The sequence below is a fragment of the Callithrix jacchus genome, chromosome 2 (assembly GCF_049354715.1).
Source record: "Callithrix jacchus isolate 240 chromosome 2, calJac240_pri, whole genome shotgun sequence".
NCBI classification, from domain to species: Eukaryota; Metazoa; Chordata; class Mammalia; order Primates; family Cebidae; genus Callithrix; species Callithrix jacchus.
Window position 1 is genome coordinate 139550847 of NC_133503.1, and position 25156 is coordinate 139576002.

The window sequence follows — 25156 nt, forward strand, 5'->3', positions numbered from 1 at the left end:
AATATCCATGATGAAGATAGATGTAAAAATCTTCAATAAAATACTGCCAAATCAAATCCAACAGCACATCAAAAAGCTTATCCATCACAATCAAGTAGTCTTCATCCCAGGGATGCAAGGCTGGTTCAACATACACAAGTCTATATACGTAATCCACCACATAAACAGAACCAAAGACAAAAACCACATGATTATCTCAATTGATACAGAGAAGGCCTTTGACAAAATCAACAGTGCTTTATGCTAAAACTCTCAATAAACTAGGTATAGATGGAACATATCTCAAAATAATAAAAGCTATTTACGACAAACCCACAGCCGATATCATACTGAATGGGCAAAAACTGGAAGCATTCCCACTGAAATCTGGCACTAGACAAGGATGCCCTCTCTCACCACTCTTATTCAATACAGTATTGGAAGTTCTAGCCAAATCAATCAGGCAAGAAAAAGGAATAGAGGGTATTCAATTAGGAAAGGGGGAAGTCAAAGTGTCTCTATTTGCAGATGACATAACTGTATATTTAGAAGACCCCATCATCTCATCCCAAAATCTCCTGAAACTGATAAGCAACTTCAGCAAAGTCTCAGGATACAAAATCAATATGCAGAAACCACAAGCATTCCCATACATGAATAACAGACTAAAATAGAACCAAATCAAAAGCAAACTCCCATTCACAATTGCTACAAAGAGAATAAAATAACTAGGAACACAACTAACAAAGGATGTGAGGGACCTCTTCAAGAACTACGAACCACTGCTCAAGGAAGTAAGACAGGACATAAACAGATGGAAAAACATTCCATGCTTACGGTTAGGAAGAATCAGTATCATAAAAATGGCCACACTGCCCAAAGTAATTTACAGATTCAACACTATCCCCATCAAGCTACCTATGACCCTGTTCACAGAACTGGAAAAAAACACCTTAAACTTCATATGGAACCAAAAGAGAGCCCACGTAGCCAAGACAATTCTAAGCAAAAGAACAAAGCTGGAGGCATCATGCTACCTGACTTCAAACTATACTACAAGGCTATGGTAATCAAAACAGCTTGGTACTGGTACTAAAACAGAGATCTAGAACAATGGAACAGAACGGAGACCTCAGAGGCAATGCCACGCATCTACAATCAACTGATCTTTGACCAATCTCACAAAAACAAGCAATTGGGAAAGACTATCTGTTTAATAAATGGTGTTGGAATAACTGGCTAGCCATGTGCAGAAAACAGAAACTGGATCCCTTCCTGACACCTTACACTAAAATTAACTCCAGATGGATTAAAGACTTAAACATAAGACCTAACACCATAAAAACCCTAGAAGAAAACCTAAGCAAAACCATTCAGGACATAGGCATAGGCAAGGACTTCATGACTAAAACACCAAAAGCATTGTCAACGAAAGCCAAAATAGACAAATGGGATCTAATTAAACTCCAAAGCTTCTGTACAGCAAAAGAAACGATCATTAGAGTGAACTGGCAACCTACAGAATGGGAAAAAATTTTTGCAATCTACCCATCTGACAAAGGGCTAATAAACAGAATCCACAAAGAACTAAAATAGATTTACAAGAAAAAACAAACAAACCCATTCAAAAGTGGGTGAAGGACATGAACAGACAGTTTTCAAAAGAAGACATATATGAGGCCAACAAACATATGAAAAAATGCTCATCATCATGGGTCATTAGAGAAATGCAAATCAAAACCACATTGAGATACCATCTCACACCAGTTAGAACGGTGATCATTAAAAAATCTGGAGACAACAGATGCTGGAGAGGATGTGGAGAAATAGGAACACTTTTACACTGTTGGTGGGAGTGTAAATTAGTTCAACGACTGTTGAAGACAGTATGGCGATTCCTCAAGGACCTAGAAATAGAAATTCCATTTGACCCAGCAATCCCATTACTGGGTATATATCCAAAGAAATATAAATCATTCTGTTATAAAGACACATGCATACGTATGTTCACTGCGGCACTGTTTACAAAAGCAAAGACATGGAACCAACCAAATACCCATCGATGATAGACTGGACAAGGAAAAAGTGGCATATATACACCATGGAATACTAGACAGCCATCAAAAACTATGAGTTTGTGTCCTTTGTAGGGACATGGATGAATCTGGAAACCATCATTCTCAGCAAACTGACACAAGAACATAAAATCACACACCACATGCTCTCACTCACAGGTGGGTGCTGAACAATAAGAACACATGCACACAGGGAGGGAAGCATCACACACTGGGGTCTGTTGTGGGGGACTAGGGAGGGACGGGGGGGTAGGGAGGTTGGGGAGGGATAACATGGGGAGAAATGCCAGATACAGGTGACAGGGGGATGGAGGCAGCAAACTACGTTGTCATGTATGTACCTATGCAACAATTCTGCATGATCTGCACATGTACCCAGAATCTAAAGTACAATAATATATATATATATATATTATATATATAAAGTGTATACATACACATTAAACTAAAATATCAAAATATCAGTCACCTTCTCTAGATGGTGGCATTATGAGCAATTTTTTTCTTTTCTATATTTTCTATATTTTTCACAATAAATATATAATAGTTTTATAGACAAGGGGGAAAAGCAAATTAGAATATTAAAACTTCCAGCACAGAATTTGATAAGATATTTCCTAGCCAGGCGCAGTGGCTCCTACCTGTAATCCAAGCACTTTGAGAGGCCAAGGTGGGTGGATCACCTGAGGTCAGGAGTTCAAACCAGCCTGCCCAATATGGCGAAACTCTGTCTCTACCAAAAATGCAAAAATTAGCCAGGTGCCTGTAGCACACACCTAAAGTCCCAGCTATGCAAGAGGCTGAGGCAGGAGAATCACTTGAACCCAGGAGATAGAGGTTGCAGTGAGCCAAGATCTTGCCACTGCACTCCAGCCTGGGAGACAGAGCAAGACCCTGCCACACACACACACACAAAATGATAATTTCCTCATTTAAAAACTACTCTGCCAAATATGGATACCGAACAAAATAAAAAAAGACTACCTGCTCTAACCCCTAAAAGTTGTCCATCTCAGTTACAGAACACTATGTCAACAATGTGTAACCACAGAAACATTTTCAACTATAATCAGGTCTAATCACTGCAAATGTCATATTGATGTAAAAGGGCATGTTTTTTCTTCCAACAACTTACTGACATTTCATCCATTTCCCAAAACAAGAACCATGAAAAGAAATAGCTGGAAATTGTTGTCTTACATCATTCGTAATGTGCACAGGACATGGAGTCTTACTTGTGACCAAATCACACTTTGTGCAATGAAAACTTTCTAGTCATTGAGGTCCTCCTGTCCCCTCTTTTAGTATTTACTCTGTACCAATGATCTCTACAATATGGAAAGGTATCATCGCTGCATACATCACTCCTTACTGAGAATCCACATCCATTTCAAGGCATGAACATATCTTAACAAACTTGAGCTTTGAAAATAGACACACATACAAAGAGACTCACAGCTGGTTAAAAAGTTCCCAGTTCCACTTTCACATACCTCTCGAACATCAAAGCTCCTCTTAAGGTTAGTACCAACTATCCCATACAATTCATCAGCAGGAAATAAAGGCTCTTCAGAAGGTTCAATGGTGACCTGCAGACATACAGATCATGTTAACCCGTTTAAAGACTTGATTTCAATGTGCAGTGAGCCAAAATGCATTTCGGGAAAATAAAAGATACAAGAACATATCGTACTCACATCCAATTTCTTCTGATAATTTAGATTCCTCACAGCCTTCCTAGTTAAGTGAAGGGCATGATGATCATCCAAAGCACAGTGGTCACTTACTCCGGACTTTCTAGAGAGGAAGCAAACTAAACTCGTCAGCACAGGGAAAAGGAAAATAATTAAATATCTTAAGTCCCAAGTATCTTCTCTCATCTAAGGATGACAGCACTTTCACTTCTAAAACACTTAAAACATTTGTCATCTTTAATAAATGTCCTTTTAAGAACCCTGGCAAAATTGTATTTTCCTTGTTTTACAAACAAGAAAAGCTGAGGTGTGCATAAGGATTTTGACCTAAGACCACAAATAGCTGAATAAGAATGGGAAGAGATGCCAGATATAGGTGACAGGGGAGATGGAGGCAGTAAACCACCTTGCTGTGTATGTACCTATGCAACAATCCTGCATGATCTACACATGTACCCCAGAACCTAAAGTACATTAAAAAAAAAAACCCATGACTTCTATTTTCTAACCTTACCCTTCCTCTGCTAGATCAAGGGGCCTTGCTGACGAAGGCTTCTATTAAGTACTTATCCCCTCTACCTTAAGCAGAATTGCACGTGATAAAGGCCAACCACAGATGGCACACTTTCATGATGTAGCTGGTTACAGCATAAACTGTGTACATAACTGAGCTCCTAATGGAGATGCCAACTCTGGTCTCTCATTTCTGAGAGAACTCTGAGCCCCCTCCCTACAAAGTTACACTGACAGTAGCCACAGGCAACAAATGAAAAGGCTTGAATACACTGTCCCTTGGATTATAAAATCGTAACTGGTAAAATGGTTCTGTGGCACGGGCCACAGACGTACCTGTTCAATATCAAGGGCAGTGAATGAAGCACGGGCTTGCTCTGGTTATTAGCTCTATTCCAATTCAATGTTCTGTTATTTCAGATGTAGATAAACTATGACTTTCTAATAAAGTATTTAAAAATCTGTAAAGTCAGCAAAAAACATACCTAAAACAAAAAATAGTGCTAATTTTATGAATAAGGACTAAGCTGCTGCAATCTAAATTGTTATGGCATGCATAGGAAAAACCACCAAATTCCTTGGGAGACGTAGGGCTAGACTCTCAGTGATTTCATGACACCCTGCTTCAGTACTGGGAGTTCCTGAGTAAGAGCAGAGACCATGTTTATTCCTTTTCATAACCTACAGATGCCTTGCAAACGCTAGATCTTTTTCAATTTCTTTAATTTAATACATTTTACCATTTTATGACTGACCACATCTTTTCAATGTTTCACACATAATATCAGTTATAAATGCTGACTTCTAACTACACTGTCAGAAGTCAAACAAAAGCAGAAGGAACAGCTTCTAAATCAGTAAATATTTAAAATAAAATGCTTTCTTATGAAAACTGTCTAGTATTTACCAAAACAGCAGGAAAGGAAAACCTTTAATGAGACACTATATGTAAGTCTTTGTGTCAACTTGGCTCTTAAGGATGACTTAAGAGAGGTACAGAGAGAACACAGAGCAACTTGTAACTAAGAAATTTCATGGTGCCTTCCAAAAACAAAAGTCATCACCCCTAATCATTTCCTCACAATTTTAAACAGGTAATTGTGAATACTATGGATAAGAGCAATAGAGTTATTACTGTTATATGTTGTAGATGCTGTACTATGAGGCAGGCACTAGTCACAATTTGCACTTTATCCATGAGGAAATAAGATTCAGGGAGGGTAAGCCGTTTGTCTAACTCCCAAGGGAGGTAAACAGAAGATAAATTCCAGAATCTACAGCCTTAACCTAATATATTGCCTACAGCTTTACTTTTTAAAAATACTCAAACTGCTTAAATATTTAGGCCAGACACAGCAGCTCATTCCTGTAATCCCAGCACTTTGGAAGGGCAAGGCAGAAGGACTGCTTGAGGCAAGGGGTTTTAAACTAACCGGAGCAATACAGTGAGACTCCTGTTTCTACAGAACATTTTTAAAAATTGTAAAAAACTGAGAAAAAAAAACACCTCCTCCTCAATTGTTTCCCAATTGCTCAATAAAAAAAAAGAGTCTAAAAACTCTATTGAGCAACTATGATGACAAACAGGAAAATAATCATAATGGCAATCAACATTTATAGCTAACTTATCTAAAGCAGGTATAGTTTCCAGCAATCCACATGTACTGTATCTCATTTACTCCTGACTCTAGGAGGTAGAGGGTCTTCTTACCCTGAACTCTATCTAACAAGGTCAGACCAATGATGTGATGAAGCCAGCTCACACCTGACTCACAGGAGCCAACTACGTGCATCTGTGTCCGATTCCACAAAGGCATTATGTTGGCAGCTTGAAATCAGCCATGGTAAGATCGCCTGCACCACAGAAATTGGCAAACGCCACAAATCAGGTATTTTTTTTCCTCCCCAAAGAACCAGTTACTAAACATTTACCGGCACACCCCAGGGTAGAGCTGCTCTCTCTCTTCTCCTTTGTAAGCCTTATCACATATTAGCTACATTTACATAATTATCTTGCAATTGCCCACCTCCCTGGCTAGAATATAAGCTCCTTGAGGTCAAAGACAGTATATACCTTCTTATCTCAGGCATCCAGAACAGAACAGGGCCTGCTATGTAACAGGTGCTCAATGAATGTTTGTTAAATAAATAAGAAATCTGTCTCTCCAGTCCTTCTTGGCTGATGCTCTAGCTTGGAAATGTAACTCTACAGTTCAAAGAACTGAACATTAAACCAGCGGATCAAGAACAAATAAACTGTGATTTGGTCTGGCAAGTTTAGCACCAAAAGCAAATATGTAACACTTCCTTTAAACAAACAAACAAACAAAATGACACTCAATCCTGTAAAGAAACAACCATTTCTGTTTCACCTGCAATGAAGATCAGCACCTCCGAGATCCTCAGCGGATACTTCTTCCCCAGTTGCCGCTTTAACCTACAAGGATAAAAATCATCAGTGGAATCGGTCCACCAGAGATATAAAAACGCTTCTCAACATGTACATCGCTTAACCTGACTATACCTACACTTTTTCCTCCGTAGAACTAAAGAACACTGTGCTTTCTCATTCCATGCACCTAGGAAATCTGGAGACTATTATCTCTACAGGTGAAAAATCTGAACCCAGAGTCAGAAAGAATTTGCCTATATTCCATAGCAAGCAATGGAGCCTAATTCAAGCCCATTCATTTCCAGCTTAAAGGACCCAAAAGGGCATCCTCTTTCCCTCCATCATGCTGCCCTGACACTCGTGGTCAAGCCTTTGTGTCTGTGTGTGTGCGTGTGTTCCTCCAACTGACTGGGATCTCTTCGCAACTCCCTGATGAACTCCCATTTACCCTTCAAGTCCCACCTCACGTCGCCTGCTCTAGCAGCTTTCCTGATCTGCCCAGGCCTTCTCCATGATATTAATAGAGGACTGCCTGCCTATCCGTGGTCCAAAGGCATTGCACTTACACCTCCAACATGGCAAGTGGCAGAATGTAGTTCAGTAATGCGTATGTATGTCTGTCATCTCCTCTATGCTGTGAATTCCTTGATCGCAGGAACTGTGATTTATTCATCTTTGAATACTCAAGAACATGCTGAAAAATTCCATTTACTATCACAAACTCAGCATAGCAAAGAGAGGTAGGAAAAAAACCTCCAAGATGTCCTAAACCTAAGATCTAGCAGTGGCCAAAAAGAAAGAAACCCCAGTAATAAATTAAGAATAATTTAATTATAGCCTGAGAAATTCTACCAGGAAAAAGAAGGAAAAATAATTTAAGGCTAAATGCCAATCCAACCCCTTAGGAATTATTTATTGATTCCTACTTCTTTGAAGAAAAAGAAACAAATTCATCAACCCAAATAAGAAAAACTTTTATTAGAATAATGAACATTAATCTAAAATATAGCACAGAGAGATTAGAGGTAAAGAAAAAGTCTTTCTTGAGGGGAGCACTAAAAAAAAAAGGAAAAAAGAAAAGAAAGAAAATACAGCATAGAAACAACTTATTACTCACCATATCAAAAGCTTTGTCTTAAATAAAATATCCTTCTGCAGAGAGAGTTAATTAAAATTTTCACCTCCAATTATTCCACCCCAAGAACTAAATTCTTGGTTCTCTTTCTTCCAAAACATTTAGTGTAAAATAACATTCAGTCCAGACAATAACTAATTATAAGAGGTGTCTGGATATTTACAGTTGCAAAAAGGAATAAACAACAGATAAAATTATATTTATTTTCAGAGATCTGACTAATATCCACCAAAAACATAAGAATCTGCCATCGGTTAATATTTATTGAACACCCAAAACTCTCTGATAGTGCGATAGGTGCAAAGATGATAGAAGTCAAAGAGAAAATTAAAACAGCTCATTCGATTAAATGACAAGTTAAAAGATAAGCAAAAGACAGGAGAACAAAAACTCCTTCAGAAACTTGCGTTACTATCCATTTTTTTCAACCACTTTAAGCTACTTAAAGCTACAGCAACTATACACCACACTAAGTGCAAACCCTCCAAAGCCCTTTCTCAACTTTCAGTAAAACGCATGTCAGAATTTAGAATTGTCTAACGGATGAGGCTGCTGCTGCTGTTGCATTTTTTCTCCTCCTGAACGTGGTCTTTCAAAGGTGGATTGCTGGATGGGATCCAGTTCTCCAGCAGAACTTCAGGCTTCCCTGGCTGCCAAGTGGCTTCTTTATAACGTACAAGTTAAATGAATGGACATTGTAACTACTGACCCTGAGACAAAATCTTCTCTCTAAAACCCTTCATGTTATTCCACCATTATGATCTGCCTATATTTCCAAAAAGATGCTTTCAATTTTAAACGTATCTTTATTTTCTAGTCAAAAAATAAGTAAGAATGGCCCATGAAAGTTTGTGCCTTTTACTAGACAAAGGTAAATTCTGAGTGCATTTTCCTCTCATTAACAAATAACAGCTGTCACATACAAGAGATATGTTAAAATAATGATAGTAATAATACTGCAGGCTTTTAAAATAATGCCTTGAGACTTTTACATTTAAAATGGCAGCCCTTCAGGCCTACCTGATCCTCAGTAAAAGTTATTAAAAATTAACACTGTCTTGGAAAATATACTTATTTTACACCAAAGGATAAGCTCTATTTAACACATTCTTTCCAGTGAATTTGTATTAGTATTCCATAACTAAAGATGATTCTTGGACAAATTTTTGAAGCAACAGACTTTTTGAGATCGAATTCACATATCATAAAATTCACTATTTTAAAGCATACAATTCAGTGGCTTTTAGTATATTAACAAAGTTGTGCAACCATCACCACTACCCAATTCCAGAAAATTTCATCTCTCCCAGAAGAAACCCCATCCTCATTAGCAGCACTCCCATTCCACCCTCCTCTCAGTCCCTGGCAACCACAAATCTACTTTGGCCTCTATGAATTTGTCTATTCTCAATATTTCATAGAAGTAGAATCATGTACTTGTCCTTTTCTGTTTCTTTCTTTCTTTTTTTTTGAGATGGAGTCCTGCTCTGTTGCCCAGGCTGGAGTGCAGTGGCACAATCTCAGCTCCCTGCAATCTCCAGCTCCCAGGTTAATGCAATTCTCCTGCCTCAGCCTCCAGAGTAGCTGAGATTACAGGTGTGCACCACCATGCCCGGCTAATTTTTGTATTTTTAGTAGAGATGGAGTTTCACCATGTTGTCCAGGCTGGTCTCGAACGTGATCTGCCCTCCTCGGCCTCCAAACTGCTGTTATTACAGGTGTGAGCCACTGTGCCCAGCCTCAGGCTCAAAACAAATCAAAGGTCCTTCTTCCACTCTGTTTCCTCTCCTCTACATTTCAAGTAGTATTTATGTAACTTTTCTAGAACTTTTTAATGCATATACAAGCATACAAATGTATATTTCCCTCCATTTTACACAAAAGTTAATATACTGTAGGAAACTTACTGCTTTCTCTTAACAACTTATCAACTTGTTATTGAGTCAAACAATAGTATAGCTGAGATAAAAGAAAAAAATAAGTAAAATTTTTCTCTGCCAAGACCATTCAATGGGGAAAGAAGAGTCCTTTCAACTAATGATGCTGGAAGAACTACATATCCACATCAGAGCAATGCTAAGCCCATTCTTTATCCCATACCGAAAAACTAACTCAAAATGGATCTTGAACCCAAATGCAAGAGCTGAAATTATAAAACTCTCAGAAGAAAACAGATGAGTAAATCTTCATGACCTTGGGTTGAGCAAAGCCTTCTGGGATATGACACCAAAAGCATAAGCAACCAAAGGAAAAAATACATCAACTGGATGTGATCAAAATTTAAAATTTTATGCTTCAAAGAAGACATCACAAAGCGAAAATGGCAACCCACAGAATGAGCAAAACTATTTGCAAATCTAATAAGGGACTTGTATTCAGAATATATATAGAATTCTTACAACTAAATAAAAAGACAACTAGCCCAATTTAAAAAGGAACAAAGGACCTGAACAGACGGGTCTCCAAGGAAGACATACAAATGGCCAATAGGCACATGAAAAGATGCTTTGGCCTGGCACGGTGGCTCACACCTGTAATCCCAGAACTTTGGGAGGCTGAGGCAGGCAGACCACCTGAGGTCAGGAGTTCAAGACCAGCCTGGCCAACATGGTGAAACTTCATCTCTACTAAAAATAAAAAAATTAACTGGGAGTGGTGGCAGGCACCTGTAATCCAGCTACTTGGGAGGAGGCTGAGGCAGGAGAATCACTTGAACCTGCGAAGACTGCAGTGAGCTGAGATCACACCACTGCTCTCCAGCCTGGGCAACAGTGTAAGACTCTCTCTCAAAAAAAAAAAAAAAAAAAAAACCAAAAGCAGAAGCAATCAAATGTCCATGAACTGATGAATGGATAAAGCACAGCACATCCATACAGTGGAATATTATTCAGCCATAAAAAGGAATGAACTGATTCCTTAAAAAATTAAACATAGAATTTCATATGATCCAACAATTTCAGTTCCAGGTGCATACCCAAAAGAAATAAAAGCAGGAACTTGAACAGAGATTTGTACACCCATGTTCATAGCAGCACTATGTATAATAGCCCAAGAGTAGAAGCAACCCAAATATCGATTGGTGGATGAATGAATAAACAATATACAGTATATACATACAATGGAACACTACCCAGCCTTAACAATGAAGGACACTCTGACATCTGCTACAATACAGAACTGTTAAGATGTTTTGCTAAGTGAAATACGTCAATCACAAAAGGACAGATACTAAATGATTCCACTTACATGTGAGGTACCTAGAATAGTGAAATTCATAAGGACAGAAAGTAGAATGGTGGTGCCGAGGTGGCAGAGGTGACAGAAATAGGGAGAATTTCAGTTGGGGAAGATGCAAATGTTCTCGAGATGGATGGTAGTGATGGTTGCACAACAATATGAATGTATTAAATGTCACCAAGCTGTACTGAACAACAGTTAAAACGGTAAGTTTTATGTTATGCATATTTTATCACAATATTTTTTAAACATCAAAAAAATATTTAAAATGGTGTATTTTATGTTATATATATTTAATTTCTATCAACCAGCGCACTTATGTTCTTACCAAGGGGGGTCCTCCCAAGAAAATGGTACCCTTCTTGCGTACGATGATGTTTTCATCGGCCATTGCAGGCACGTAAGCTCCTCCTGCGGTGCAGGAGCCCATGACCACTGCGATCTGGAATCCAAACACATGAGATGCAGCTCACGCAGTGACTTGTATAGATAGTGTTTGATCCAGAATCCCACAAACACTGCAGTGACCAGGGGACATGACTGGTTGGTCCCTGAACATCATTTTAAAGATGAAGTCCTCTAAATGTTTGAAATAGTTTTCTGACTTCTTGTTTCAAAACATTTTGAAGGGCTTATGTCTCATTTTTACAAAACTTATAGACAATCTTCCTGTCAGAGAGAAGACTGGCCTGATAGACTACTGGCCTGAGAAACTAACGGAGAGAAGAAAATCACAATATACCCATAATTTGGCAAAACTGTATTAAAAGGACAACTTTTGTGTTTAATAGTAAGTCCTCTAAACATTCACCACTTACCTCACAGGAACACTGAAATACTCTACAAATGGGTATTATTAATATTTTGTGTTACCCTGGATGTAATACTTTCTAAACATAAAACTAATGTTAAGACTGCGCTGTAAAACCTTGTTCAGGCCAGGTGCAGTAGCTCACACCTATAATCCCAGCACTTTGGGAGGCCGAGGCGGGCGAACACAAGGTCAAGAGATCGAGACCATGATGAAACCCCGTCTATACCAAAAAATACAAACATTAGCTGGGCGTGGTGACGCACACCTGTGGTCCCAGCTACTCAGGAGGCTGAGGCAGGAGAATTGCTTGAACCCGGGAGATGGAGGTTGCAGTGAGCCGAAATTGAGCTACTGCACTCCAGCCTGGCACCTGGCAACAGAGCAAGACTCTGTCTCAAAACAAAGAAAAAAACAAATAAAACCTTGCTCAAAAGAAAAGTTGATTGTACTGAAGCTGGGTGATGTGTAGATAGGGTTCACAGTACTACTTTCTCTAGTTTTGTGTGTTTAAAGTTTTCCATAATAAAAAGCTTTAAAAAAATCTTGCTCAGAAATTAGTATGGTACAAATAATAATAAATAGAGGTTTGGCTGATGACTCCTAAATAGGAATAAACAATATCACCAAAGAAAAATAAAGTATGTAATGAATATTTTTAAATTATCATATGAAAGCAATTTTTGCTACCAATTCCAATATTCCATCAGTTTTCCTTACAGGCATGCACATTATCTGTTTGGAAAAACAGCATGCCATACTAGTATTAACGAAAAGATGAAAGGTAACATGAGTTAACATTTTTCCATCCAAATGGCTAACACAAAAGCATTCTTCCTCATCTAAAGTGTTCATGTATGTTATTAAAAGTGGCTTCAACATTTATTTGTCAACATATTACAGAAGTGTTTATCATGTGATGTTCTGCTTATCAATCACTTATGGTTTTGCTTATCAATCACCCAGAAGTTTGTGTTACAGATATATATGGCTACATAAACCTGCTTATGAGCACAGGGAAACACTCACGTAGCAGTGTCACAATAGCCAAAATATGTAAATAACCAACATGTCCATCAACACATTTTGAATGGATCAACTTATTAAATGAGTTTGTTCTTTTCAAATCTGTGGCAAAAATAACAAAATGTAATGTTAACACTTAATAGATCCAGGTAGTGAGAACACAAGTATTCAGTTCTATTATTCTGTATACTTTCTGCATGTTTGAAGTATTTTATGGGCTTTCTTTTTCAAGTTTCTGTGGGAAGCAAAGGACACAATTTTACCTTAGCATCCTGTTCTTTGTACCAGAACACTGAGTTCAGCTCAAACTATTTCAGTACCCAAATAGAAAAACAGTCAAGGAACTTAACAGAAGAGTCACAGCAATGTCAAATCTAAAAGAGAACAGTTTTCAAAAATAATACCTAAAAAACTAAACAGGCATGGCAGAGTCCCATGAAGACAACCAGAGAGCAAAAGGAAGGGAAAGAAGGCAACTGTCAGCAAGAATTCAAAGACAAAGATGAGGGAGGGAAGTGGGGGAGGAAACAGAAGAAGAGGAATTATTGTGTTGAAACGGTAAGACAGGCTGGCTGCGGTGACTCATGCCTATAATCCTAGCACTTTGGGAGGCCGAGGTGGGAGGACCACTTGAGGCCAGAAGTTCAAGACCAGCCTGGCCAACACAACAAAACCCAGTATCTACTAAAAATATAAAAATTAGCCAGGTGTGGTGACACATGGCTGTAAACCTACCTACTCAGGAGGCTGAGGTAGTAGAATCACTTAACCTGGGAGGCAGAGGTTGGAGTGAACTGAGATTGTGCCACTGCACTTTAGCCTGGGCCAATAGGGCAAGACTCCATCAAAAAAAGGGAAGAGAAGGGAGGAGAAGGGAAGGGAAGGGAAGGGAAGAGAAAGAAAAGGAGGGAGGGAGGGAGGGGGAGGGGGAGGGGAGAAAAGAGGAGGGGGAGGAGAAGGGGGAGAGGAGGGGGAAGGGAGGGAGAGGGGGGAGGCGGGGAGGAGGAGTAGGGAGGGAGGGAGGGAGGCAGGCAAAGTAAGAAAAACGAAACCTGAGCTGGGCATGGTGGCACACACTGGGACTACAAGTCCCAGCTACTAGAGAGGCTGAGGCAGGAGAAATGCTTGAACCTAGGAGGCAGAGATTGCAGTGGACTGAGATTGCACCATTGCACTACAGCCTGGGCAACAGTGAAAGACTCCATCTCAAAAAAAAAAGAAGGAAAAATGAAACCTGTTTTCCTTGAATTTTGGAAAAAAAGAAAATCCAAAGCATTGCTTGGTCTTTTAGGCATTTTATATCAGCTGAACCTTAAACTGATGAAGACAAGCTTTATTAATTATTTTATATAAAGTATACAAATTACGTTTGCTTTTTGTGAAGAAGTGAATGAGCTGAATTTGTATTTCACTACTTACTAGATTATACTAATGAGCTAAAGGGCTCATTGCCATCCTCCCTACTCATGAATTTTATGAGTTACTGCTGTACTATCACTCCTTGATTTAATTTGATATGGAATCAGAATTGGAAGAAGGTATTTTTAAATAAACAACTGTTTTTTCTTTATTTATTATTATTATTATTTTAAAAAGATGGGTTTCACCATGCTGGCCAGGCTGGTCTTGAACTCCTGACCTCAGGTGATCCACCCACCTCGGCCTCCCAAAGTGCTAGGATTACAGCCGTGAGCCACCGCGCCTGGCCAATAAACGACTTTTTAACTGGAAAAAAGAAAAATGAAACCAAATGCCATCATACCACCTACTATGGACTGAATGTTAGTGTCTCCTCTGAACTCATCTGTTGAAGTCCTGCTCCCCAGTGTGATGGTATGCGAGGTGGAGGCCTTTGGAGAGTAATTTGGTGAGATGAGGTCACAAGGTAGGGTCCCCCTGATGGGATTAGTGACCTCATAACATTAGGAAGAGACAGGAGACCTCTTTGGCCCCCATGTGAGAACATAGGAACAGGGCCCTGACCAAGAACCAGGCCATGCTCATACCCTTATTTCTGGAGACTTGCAGCCTCTAGAATGGTGAGAAACAAATGTTTCTTGTTTAAGACAGACAGTCGTCTATGACAATTTGGTAAAACAGCTGGAAATGCCTAATACACCATTTGAGTAGGGGAAGAAGGATGGAAACAAGATCCAGAAAAGTCTCACAAGGGAATAGCTGACAAATTATTAGCGTATCTACTTCAGGGAATTTTACCATATGGTTAAGGGCACTTCCGACATATTTCTCCATAATTCCACAACAACCAAGGAAATCAGCAATCCACCTCTCTGACACTAGCTACACAAGCTCAGAAAAGGACAGGAGATTCTCGTAAGCAGGCTTTTAAAACGGTCCCCCAAAACCCCTGACTTGGGTATTCACATTCTGTGCAGTCCCTTCATCTTGAGTATGTAGTGGGTCCAGTGACTTGCTTGTAATAAACAGAATATGGCAAGTGATGGGTTGTCACCTCTGTGGTCAGGTCATGAGAAACTGTCGACCAGCCTGTTGGCCCTATGCCCGCTCTTACTGGCCCTGTTTCTTGTCTTGTCTCTCTCGTGCTTTGATGAAGCCACGTGACATGCTGTGAGATGCTCTAGGGAGAGGCCATATGGCAAGGGACTGAGGAAGATCTCTGGCCAGTAAGACACAGAGGCATGCAAAGAGCTGGACCCTGACAACAGCCATGGGAATGAACCAGGAGGTGAGTCCTTCCTAGTCAAGCCCCAAGATAACTGCAGCCATGTGAGAGATCCAGAGCTATGCTGTACCCAGATTCCCAACCCACAGAAACTGCGAGATAATCAACGTGTCTTGTTTTACGCTGCCCAAGTTTTGGGACAATTTTGTTTTGCTGCAATAGAAGAATTAATACAGCAACCAAAAAACATGTATCTTAAGTTACTACAATTGAAGTACATCTGAAGACTTGAGACGACTTTGCTTGGAAGCACCTTTTTATTGATGTTCTTCAAGAATCTATCTGTAAACTGTTCAACTATTCCAGAGACGGCAGACCACATATAGAACTTTTTTTTTCATGAACAGTTTATGAAACATACTGCAGGAATATGTACAACTTTCTGTGCCATCCCAGAGAGTGAAGGAAAACCAGGAGCCAGACATGGATTAACCTGGAAACCACTGTGTTAAGTGAAAGAAGCCAGTCACCAAAGACCACTTATCATATAAGATTCCCTTTACATGAAATGTCCAAAACAAGCAAATCTATAGACAGAAAGTAGCTTAGTGGTGGCCTAGGGCTGGGGGGACTGGAGAGAAATGGGGAGTGACTGTTAATGAGGGGATAAAAATATTCTAAAATTGATTCGTTCAACTCTGTGAACACTCCAAAAGCCTTTGAATTGTACACATCACATGGGTAGGTTGTATGGTATTTGAATTATATCTCAACAAAGCTGTTGTAAAAAAAATTTTTAAATAAGAGTCAAAAAAATAAGTAAAGTACCAAGGAGTCAAAATTCTCAAACAAGTGTCTAACAGGCAAAATCTTTTTCTTATTTTCAATTTCTGGGGTATACAGTAGGTCTATATATTTACAGGATATAGGAGTTTTTTGTTTTTTTTTTTTAGTAGAGATGGGGTTTTGCCATGTTGCATTCATTTGTGGTACAACAAAGACGTTACATGAGGCCACACTGGACAAAGCTCACTGGACGAGTGATCTGAAACCCTAAAAAGAAAATTCCGTGGCATTCTCCACCATGAGAACACTGAAGGGATATAAGACATGTGACCAGAAACTTGGCCCAAGCTAGTCCTGAACTCCTGTGCTCAAGCAATCCTCCCACTTTGGCCTCCCAAAGTGCTGGGATTACAGGATTGAGGCACCACACCCAGCCAGAGATATCTTGATACGGGCTTTCAGTGTGAGATAAGTACATCATGAAGAATGGACATCTACCCCCTCAAGCAAGTTGCAAACAATCCAATTATACACTTTAAATTACTTTATCTTTTTTTTTTCTTTTAAATAAACGTTCACTCATAATCCCACAAATGGTAGCTTCGCCCCATTGGCTCCTTAGCCAAGCACATTAACCAAATGACTTTAAGTTACTTTAAATGTGCAGTTATCATTGACTATAGTCATCCAGCTGTACTGTCAGATAGTAGGTCTTATTCATTCTTTCTATTTTTTTTTTTTTTTGGACCCGTTAACCATCCTCTACTCCCATTCCCAGCCTCTGATAACCAACAGACAAAATCTTAATATTGCTAAAAGTAAATTCTGATCACAGAAATAAAAATTACATTTAAAAACAGGCTGGGTGCCATTGCTCACGCCTATAATCCCAGCACTTTGGGAGGCCAAGGTAGGCAGATCGTGAGGTCAGGAGATCAAGACCATCCTGGCTAACATGGTGAAACCCCATCTCTACTAAAAATACAAAAAATTAGCCAGGCATGGTGGCACACACCTACAGTCCCAGCTATTCGGGAGGCTGAGGCAGGAGAATTGCTTGAACCCGGGAGGCGGAGGTTGCAGTGAGCCAAGATCCTGCCACTGCACTCCAGCCTGGGCACCAGAGCAAGACTCCATCTCAAAAAAAAAAAAAAAACAGAGATAAGAGAGGGCACTAATTAATGATCAGTCATTGTCATGCAATTTCATATAATCTCCTCTCTTTTTGTTTTGAGACTGGGTCTCATTCTGTTGCCCAGGCTGGAGGGAAGTGGTGCAATCACCACTTCCCAGGCTCGAGCCATCCTTCGACCTCAGCCTCCCAAGTAGCTGGGACTACAGGTGCACCACCATGCCCAACTAATAATCCTCATCATTTAGTTCTGAGTCACTCACTCACTCATAAAAGGTGACAAAGTGAATGAAACAAAAGTTCTGCCACTGTGTTTGCTTTTTTTTTTCTTCTTCTTCTTTTTTTGAGATGATATTGCCCAGGTAGCACTTCTGGGCTCAAGCAATCCTCCTGTCTCAGCATCCTAAGAAGCTAGGAGTACAGGCATAAGCCACTGTGCCCAGCTGTATCTGCTTCTTCCTCTCACAAAGCACAGGGGTCTCAGAGCCAAACAGCATTAACAACTTGCCATGTCCCAAAGCATTCATTGGTGGTACCACAAAAATGTTACATGAGGCCACACTGGACAAAGCTCATTGGACAAGCGATCTAAAACCCTAGAAGGAAAATTCTGCTGCATTCGCTACTAGGAGGACACTGAAAGGACAGAAGATGCATGACCAGAACTTTTCGGACTAGACTCGGAGGTAGAGATTTGGCTCGTGATGTGGTACAACATAGGAAATGTGCCGGGCAGACATCACAGGGACCTGCATCTGCATTGGGACAGAGGTGAACTCCAAAGAACTCCACCGAGAGGCTACAGTCCACACAGTCGCCAGTGAGGTGGGCCTACTCTGTGACAGGAACAAAGAGATCACTCTTGCAAGGTGTTGTGAGTCTAAGATTTGAACCCAGAGTAAGAAAGTACAAGAAGGATGAGAATGAGACACACCTGACAGTAATAATACTTGTCATCCCCTCCACAGAAGGCACAGGCAACACTTCTGAGCAAAGGAAATGAGATACTACAAAACAGAGGTAATCATCTGGAAGAGCTTTAGACAGAATTTCATTACCCTCCAGGTCTTGCCTGAACAAATAGAGACTGGGTCTCATTGCACCAAAAGCAAATGACATATTGTAGGTCAGCAGCCTGCCCCATGTAAAGGGTCTCTGACAGGGAGCTAAGAGCCTTTTTATCTAAATCTGAAAAGCTAGGTGAACTCTAGACCTCTATTCCTCTCTGCAAAATTGTACAATACTATCCAATCCATAGAAAAACTGTGATAAACATAACTTGGAGAAAGAAAAAAGTTCCAACTGCTTGATGGAAAAGCCATTAAAAATATAATTTTTTAAAATCTGTTACCTTATTTTTTTTTTTCAATTCAAAGTGGAAAACAGATACTATGGTCCACATCACATTTTTCCTGCCCCTACCAGAAGAGCCACCATTAAAATATAAAAGCCACAAAATATACATCTGAACTCAATAGCTGTCAAGAATTTAAGAACATTACCAACCATACTGACTGATCAATACCACTGATTCTATAGTAGTCATGCTTATCTATGCCAACTGGATAGGATGAAATGCACATGGAATACAAAAAGTCCGTCTTTCCCAGGACGTTCTGTTTCCTCCTCAATCTTTTTGTGGGAGAGCCTCAAAGTAATCAAACAGTGATTTTGTTTCTTCTAGGCCCTATCCATCTCCATCACAGGTTGAAATGCATTTCTTTTTTTTGAGACAGAGTCTCTCTCTGTCACCCAGGCTGGAGTACAGTGGTGCAATCTCAGCTCACTGAGACCTCTGCTTCCCGGGTCAAGCGATTCTCCTTCCTCAGCCTCTAGAGTAGCCGGGACTACAGGAGCATGCCACCACACCTAGCTAAGTTTTTGTATTTTTAGTAGAGATGGGGTTTCACCATGTTAGCCAGGATGTTCTCGATCTTCTGACCTCATGATCTGCCTGCCTCGGCCTCACAAAGGGCTGGGATTATAGGCATGAGCCACCATGCCCCGCCTGAAATGCATTTTTAAAACAAGCCAAGTAGAGTAGTACATGCCTATAATCCCAACAACTAGGGAGGCCAAGGCAGGAGAATTGCTTGAACCCAGGAGTTGGAGACCAGCCTGGGCAACATAGTAAGACCTGTCTCAAAATTAAATAAATAAGTAAATAAAACAATGAGAGGGCACATCTGCTCATGCCTGTAATCCCAGCACTTTGGGACGCCACGGCAGAAAGATCCCCTGAGCCCAGAAGTGTGACATCAGCCTGGGCAACATAGTGAGATTCCATCTCTACAAAAATAAATATAAAAATTAACTGGGCATGGTGGTGTGCACCTGAAGTCCCAACCACTTGGAAGGCTGAGGAAGGAGGATCACTTGAACCTGAAAGGTCAAGGCTGCAGTGAGCTGTGACTGTGCCACTGCATTCAAGCATGGGCAACAGAGTGAGATCCTGTCTCAAAAAAAAAAAGAAAAAGGATGTAGGGGGACTAAGTCCCTCAAAACAATTGCCAAGGTCAAACTAGTCAAAACCAATGAGATACATTTCAAAAATAATAGCCTGAGGTAAGCAAGGAGGAGGAGGAAAGTAAGGCAAGAGGGAAAGGGAAACCTGAGAACAATTTTAAATATCTCTCCAAAGAGAAGAGCAAACCGGCAGAACATACACAAAGGAAAAGAGAAAGGCCTGAGGAACTGCAACTAAACATGGCTAGACGATTTCCATTTCAGAAGGAATAAACTGTTCGTTCAAACAAAAACACCTTGTTGCTTATAGTAAAACAAGAAAGAGAACCAACGTACCAGAGCAAAGATCAATGTGCAGCAAACTAGACTATCACTAAATTATAAAAACAAAAAGCAATGTGCGACCTAAAGAAAACAAACATGAAGATCCCACTTCTGAGGAGTATTCTAAGTCTCACACTTAAAAAGCTAAACATGAGGCTGGCTGGGCACAGTGGCTCATGTCTGTAATCCCAGAACTTCGGGAGGCCAAGGTGGGCGGATCACCTGAGGTTGGGAGTTAGAGACCAGCCTGACCAATATGGAGGAAAGTCTGTCTCTACCAAAAATACAAAAGTAGCTGGGTGTTGTTGCAGGCTCCTGTAATCCCAGCTACTTGGGAAGCAGGAGAATCACTTGAACCTGGGAGGCGGAGGTTACAGTGAGCCAAGATTATGCCATTGCACTCCAGCCTGGGCAACAAGAACAAGACACTGTCTCCAAAAAAAAAGGCCAGACACAAAAACCATAATCAGTGTCTTAGTCTGTTTGCTGCTGCTACAACTGAGTAATTTATAAAGAAAAGGAACTTGGCCTGGCATACTGGCTCATGTTTACAATCCAAATGCTTTGGGAAGCTGAGCTGGGAGGATCACTTAAGCCAGGAGTTTGAGACCAGCCTGAGCAGCAAGACTTTATCTCTACAAAAAAAAGAAAGAAAGAAAGAAAATAAAGAAATTGACTATTCACAGTTCTAGAAGTTGGGAAATTCAAGAGCATGGCCCTGGCATCTGACAAGGGTCATCCCATGGTGGAAAATTGGACAGTGGGAGGACAACAGTGAAACAGAGGAAAAGAAGGCCAGACTCCCACAATCATAGCCTTAATCCATCCATAGGGGCAGCGCTCTCATGACCTCATAACCTCCCAAAGGTGCTACCACTTGACACCACTACAATGGCAACCACGTTTCCAATGTATGAACTTTTTAGGGGACACATTTAAACCACAGCACTGGGAAAATAAAAGAAGCACATTGCAAGGATCATCATGTCATCAGGCCTCAGAAATGGAGAAGGCCCAGACAAGGGATCCTCATGACATGAGATCTGAAGAAAGACCAGCAGACACCAATACACCAACTCTTTAAACTCCAGAAACAAGTAAGGGGTCTTAAAACCTGCCATGCAGGAAAGATGAAACAGAAAAGAACATAAAGATATGTATCTAGTTTAATTTTTCTCCTTGTGAGCAAAAGAAAATGTTGAAACCTGAAAGGTCTATAGGAATCTGTCCACATTTTTATAGCAGCAAAGATATAGCAAAACGATAGAGATGTGATTGCCAAGAGACATATTCTTCAACATACGTGGGTAAATGAACTTACATGGGGCAAGGCTAGTAACATTAAATAAAACCAACCTTGGAGAGAAAAACAACAATTAAATTTGAGTAAGGAAGCCGGTGCTTACTATCGAAATGAATACATAATATAATTGAAGTTAGAAGTGATTCACTTATACAATAATTATAAGGAATAGTCTCATCAGTCTGTCTAAACAAAAGTCTTAACTAAACAATAAAACAAACATTAAAATTAGGAAATAGAACCACTCAATATCTATCATATAATTTCATTAGTTATAAGGAGATTCATCTTTTTAAATTTTTTTTTATTTTTTTGAGACAGTTTTGCTCTGTTGCCAGGCTGAAGTGAAGTGGCACGATCTTGGCTCACTGCAACCTGGGTTCAAGCCTCCTGGGTTCAAGCAATCCTCCTGCCTCAGGGTCCCAAGAAGCTGGGACTACAGGCGCACACCACCACACCCAGCTAATTTTTTGCATTTTTAATAGAGACGAGATTACCACATTGGCCAGGATGGTCTTGATCTCTTTCTTTACCTTGTGATCCACCTGCCTCAGGCTCCCAAAGTGCTGGGATTACAGGCATGAGCCACTGAGCCCCGCCAGATTCATCTTTTAATATTAAGTAAGTACATCTCAGGAAAATGTGTAAAGATATAAAAATTCATCTAATACTGTCTCTAATCTAAAGGAGCTAATAGACTAATAGGGGAAGTTAGTCCAGATATATCTAGATTAAAGGAATAAATACCATTAGTAAGGCACAGAGCAAGAATTATGGGAGCTAGGAGGAGAGAAAGATTACTTCCAGTAAGGGATTCTGGGATTCCCTTAAAAGGATGGCAAGTGAGATGTTTGGATGGTTTGGAGACTCAGACCCAGAAGGATGAGGGGAAAGAGGACCAGCATGGGCCTGAGCAGTCAAAAAAGGCCATGGTATATATGGAGACCAGTGACTACATCAGGTTGACTGCAGTTTAGGGTTCAGGAGCAGTAAGAAAGCGAGGTTGGAATCCCATCATATGGGGGCTTAACTATCAGGCTAAGAAGTATGAGCTTTGTTTTGTAGCAAATAACTGGTAACAGGGGAGCCACACAAGGAACATAAAGAATGTCCTTCCAGCTCGTGTACACTGTATGGGAAAGGACAAACAAGGCAGGCAGGGACGCCAGGCAGGCGAGGCTAGAGCCACAGTGCAGTAGTAACAACGGCCTGAGCTACCTTCAGGGGTGACAGTAGGAATGGAGTGGAGAGGGCCTACCCAAAGGTGAAACCAACAGGGCTCAACAGCATATTCAGCAAAGGCTTAGGATGTGCTGACTTTGTGCCCAGCATTAGTGCAACTAACAGAGATACAAAAAATGACAAAGATGTGTATGTTTGACCTAAAAGGATTAAGTAAGGGAAAATGCAGAGAAAAGAGCCAAGGATAGCATCAAGTCTCAGGGAAAGAGCAAGGTAGCACTAGCAGTAGATGGGAACTCAGGTGAATGAGTAGGGGAAGTGAATGTGGTATTCAATGTCTAGTTTGAGCCTAAGTCTGAAAAGACAGAGGAAGAAGTGTTTTTCCTACTCTGACACAGTCACTCAATACCTCTGCACCAGATATATAGGGGTATTTCTCCACACTCCAAGCCGTTCTCCAGCAGACACCAGCTGTCCTCTAATCCATTTGAGTTCTTACACTGTCTACCTAGAGGCACCTCAGATCCCACAGACTGAGGGTTCAGTCCTACAAGATGGTCAATCACAAGGAACAGGTTGTCACCTACATTTCTGACTGACTGTAAACTGGGGCTGCCACCACACCTCCTTGAGTCTGATTAATTTGCTAGAGTGGCCCACAGAACTCAGGGAAACACTTTACTTACATTTATTGGTTAATAAGGAAATCAAATATTGGAACAAAAGAGTCTCCTCATACCCCTACTGTTCAGAAACTTATGAGGGTTTTACGAGCTCTGTTCCTGGAACTGGGGGCAGAGATCAATGTGTATATCTTTATTATTTCACACTAAGGTACCAGCAGGAAATCAACTGAGAGAGCAGAACCCCTGAGGTTTAGAAGAGGAGAGGGAGAGGATGTCAAGACTAAGGAAAGATCAGGGAGACAGATAATAACATGAGAGCAGGCTAAATCCTTTAAATTAATAAGGGAACCCCAGTGGCATGAAGCATAAGGGGAATTTCAGGAAAAGGAAAAAATGATGATACCAAGAGGCTGTGCAGAGTGAGAATCTGGTCTCTACACTGGTGAAACTCTCACAGGGCATGGAGGTTTGAAGGAGTGAGTTAACAGTCAGAAATGAAGACCTGTGCCAATCCTCAAGAATGATGGCTGGGCGCAGTGGCTCAGGCTTATAATGCTAGCACTCTGGGAGGCCAAGGCAGGTGGATCACCTGAGGTCAGGAGTTCAAGGCCAGCCTGGCCAACATAGTGAAACCTCGCCTCTACTAAAAATATAAAAGAGTAAGTGAGGCATGGTAGTGCACGCCTGTAGTCCCAGTTACTCAAGAGGCTGAGGCAGGAGAGTTGCTCGAACCCAGGAGGTGGAGACTGCAGTGAGCCAAGATCGTGCCACTGAACTCTAACCTGGACAACAGAGCAAGACTCCATCTCAAGTGGGAAAAAAAATGTAGCCACCCCCAAGGAGAGAGAAAAGCTACAAAAACAGCAGAAGCTAGAAAAGGTCTTTATGTTTTGGCATCATTTTGGTGCTTTTTTTTTTCTTTTTTTTTTTTTTTGAGATGGAGTTTCGCTGTTGTTACCCAGATTGGAGTGCAATGGCGCGATCGCGGCTCACTGCAACCTCCGCCTCCTGGGTTCAGGCAATTCTCCTGCCTCAGCCTCCTGAGTAGCTGGGATTATAGGCACATGCCACCATGCCCAGCTAATTTTTTGTATTTTTAGTAGAGACGGGGTTTCACCACGTTGACCAGGATGGTCTCAATCTCTTGACCTCGTGATCCACCTGCCTCGGCCTCCCAAAGTGCTGGGATTACAGGTGTGAGCCACCGCACCCAGCTTTTTTTCCTTTAAAGAAAAGGTATCAAGATGATTTTGGTATGAGAAGATAAACAAGCAGACTAAAAAAATTATTTCTTTCATTTTTAAAAGATGGAGTCTGGGCTGGGCACAGTGGCTCATACCTGTAATCCCAGCACTTTGGGAGACCAATGCAGGCAGATCACTTGACCTCAGGAGTTCAAGACCAGGCTGGGCAACATGGTAAAACCTCGTCTCTACTGAAAATACAAAAATTAGCTGGGCCTGGTGGCATGTGCCTATAGTCCCAGCTACTTGGGAGGCTGAGGCAGGAGAATCCCTTGAGCCTGGGAGGCTGCAGTGACCCAAGAGTGTGCCATTGAACTCTAGCCTGGGTGACAGGAGTGAAATACTGTGTCAAAAAAAAAAAAAAAAAAAGATGGCCGAGCACGCTGGCTCATGCCTGTAATCCCAGCACTTTGGGAGGCCAAGATGGGCAGATCACCTGAGGTCAGGAGTTCAAGACTATCCTGACCAAAATGGTAAAATCCCATCTCTACTAAAAATACAAAAATTAGCTGGGCATGGTGGCAGGCCCCTGCAATCCCAGCTACTCAGGAGGCTGAGGCAGGAGAATCGCTTGAACCCAGGAGGTG

The 25156-nt window shown here is 40.8% G+C and overlaps 1 protein-coding gene across 1 annotated transcript in view; it reads right to left on the reverse strand.

Annotated features, from left to right (window-relative positions):
* The window catches only part of MCCC2 (methylcrotonyl-CoA carboxylase subunit 2), a 72811-nt gene that overhangs the window by 21851 nt on the left and 25804 nt on the right, over positions 1-25156 (reverse strand). The window contains exons 7-10 of the mRNA XM_008991957.4: positions 11354-11467; positions 6634-6698; positions 3752-3851; positions 3548-3643 (exon numbers count right to left, since the gene is read on the reverse strand). Of these exons, the coding sequence (XP_008990205.2) occupies positions 3548-3643; positions 3752-3851; positions 6634-6698; positions 11354-11467 (375 nt within the window). The remainder of the gene's footprint in view (positions 1-3547; positions 3644-3751; positions 3852-6633; positions 6699-11353; positions 11468-25156) is intronic.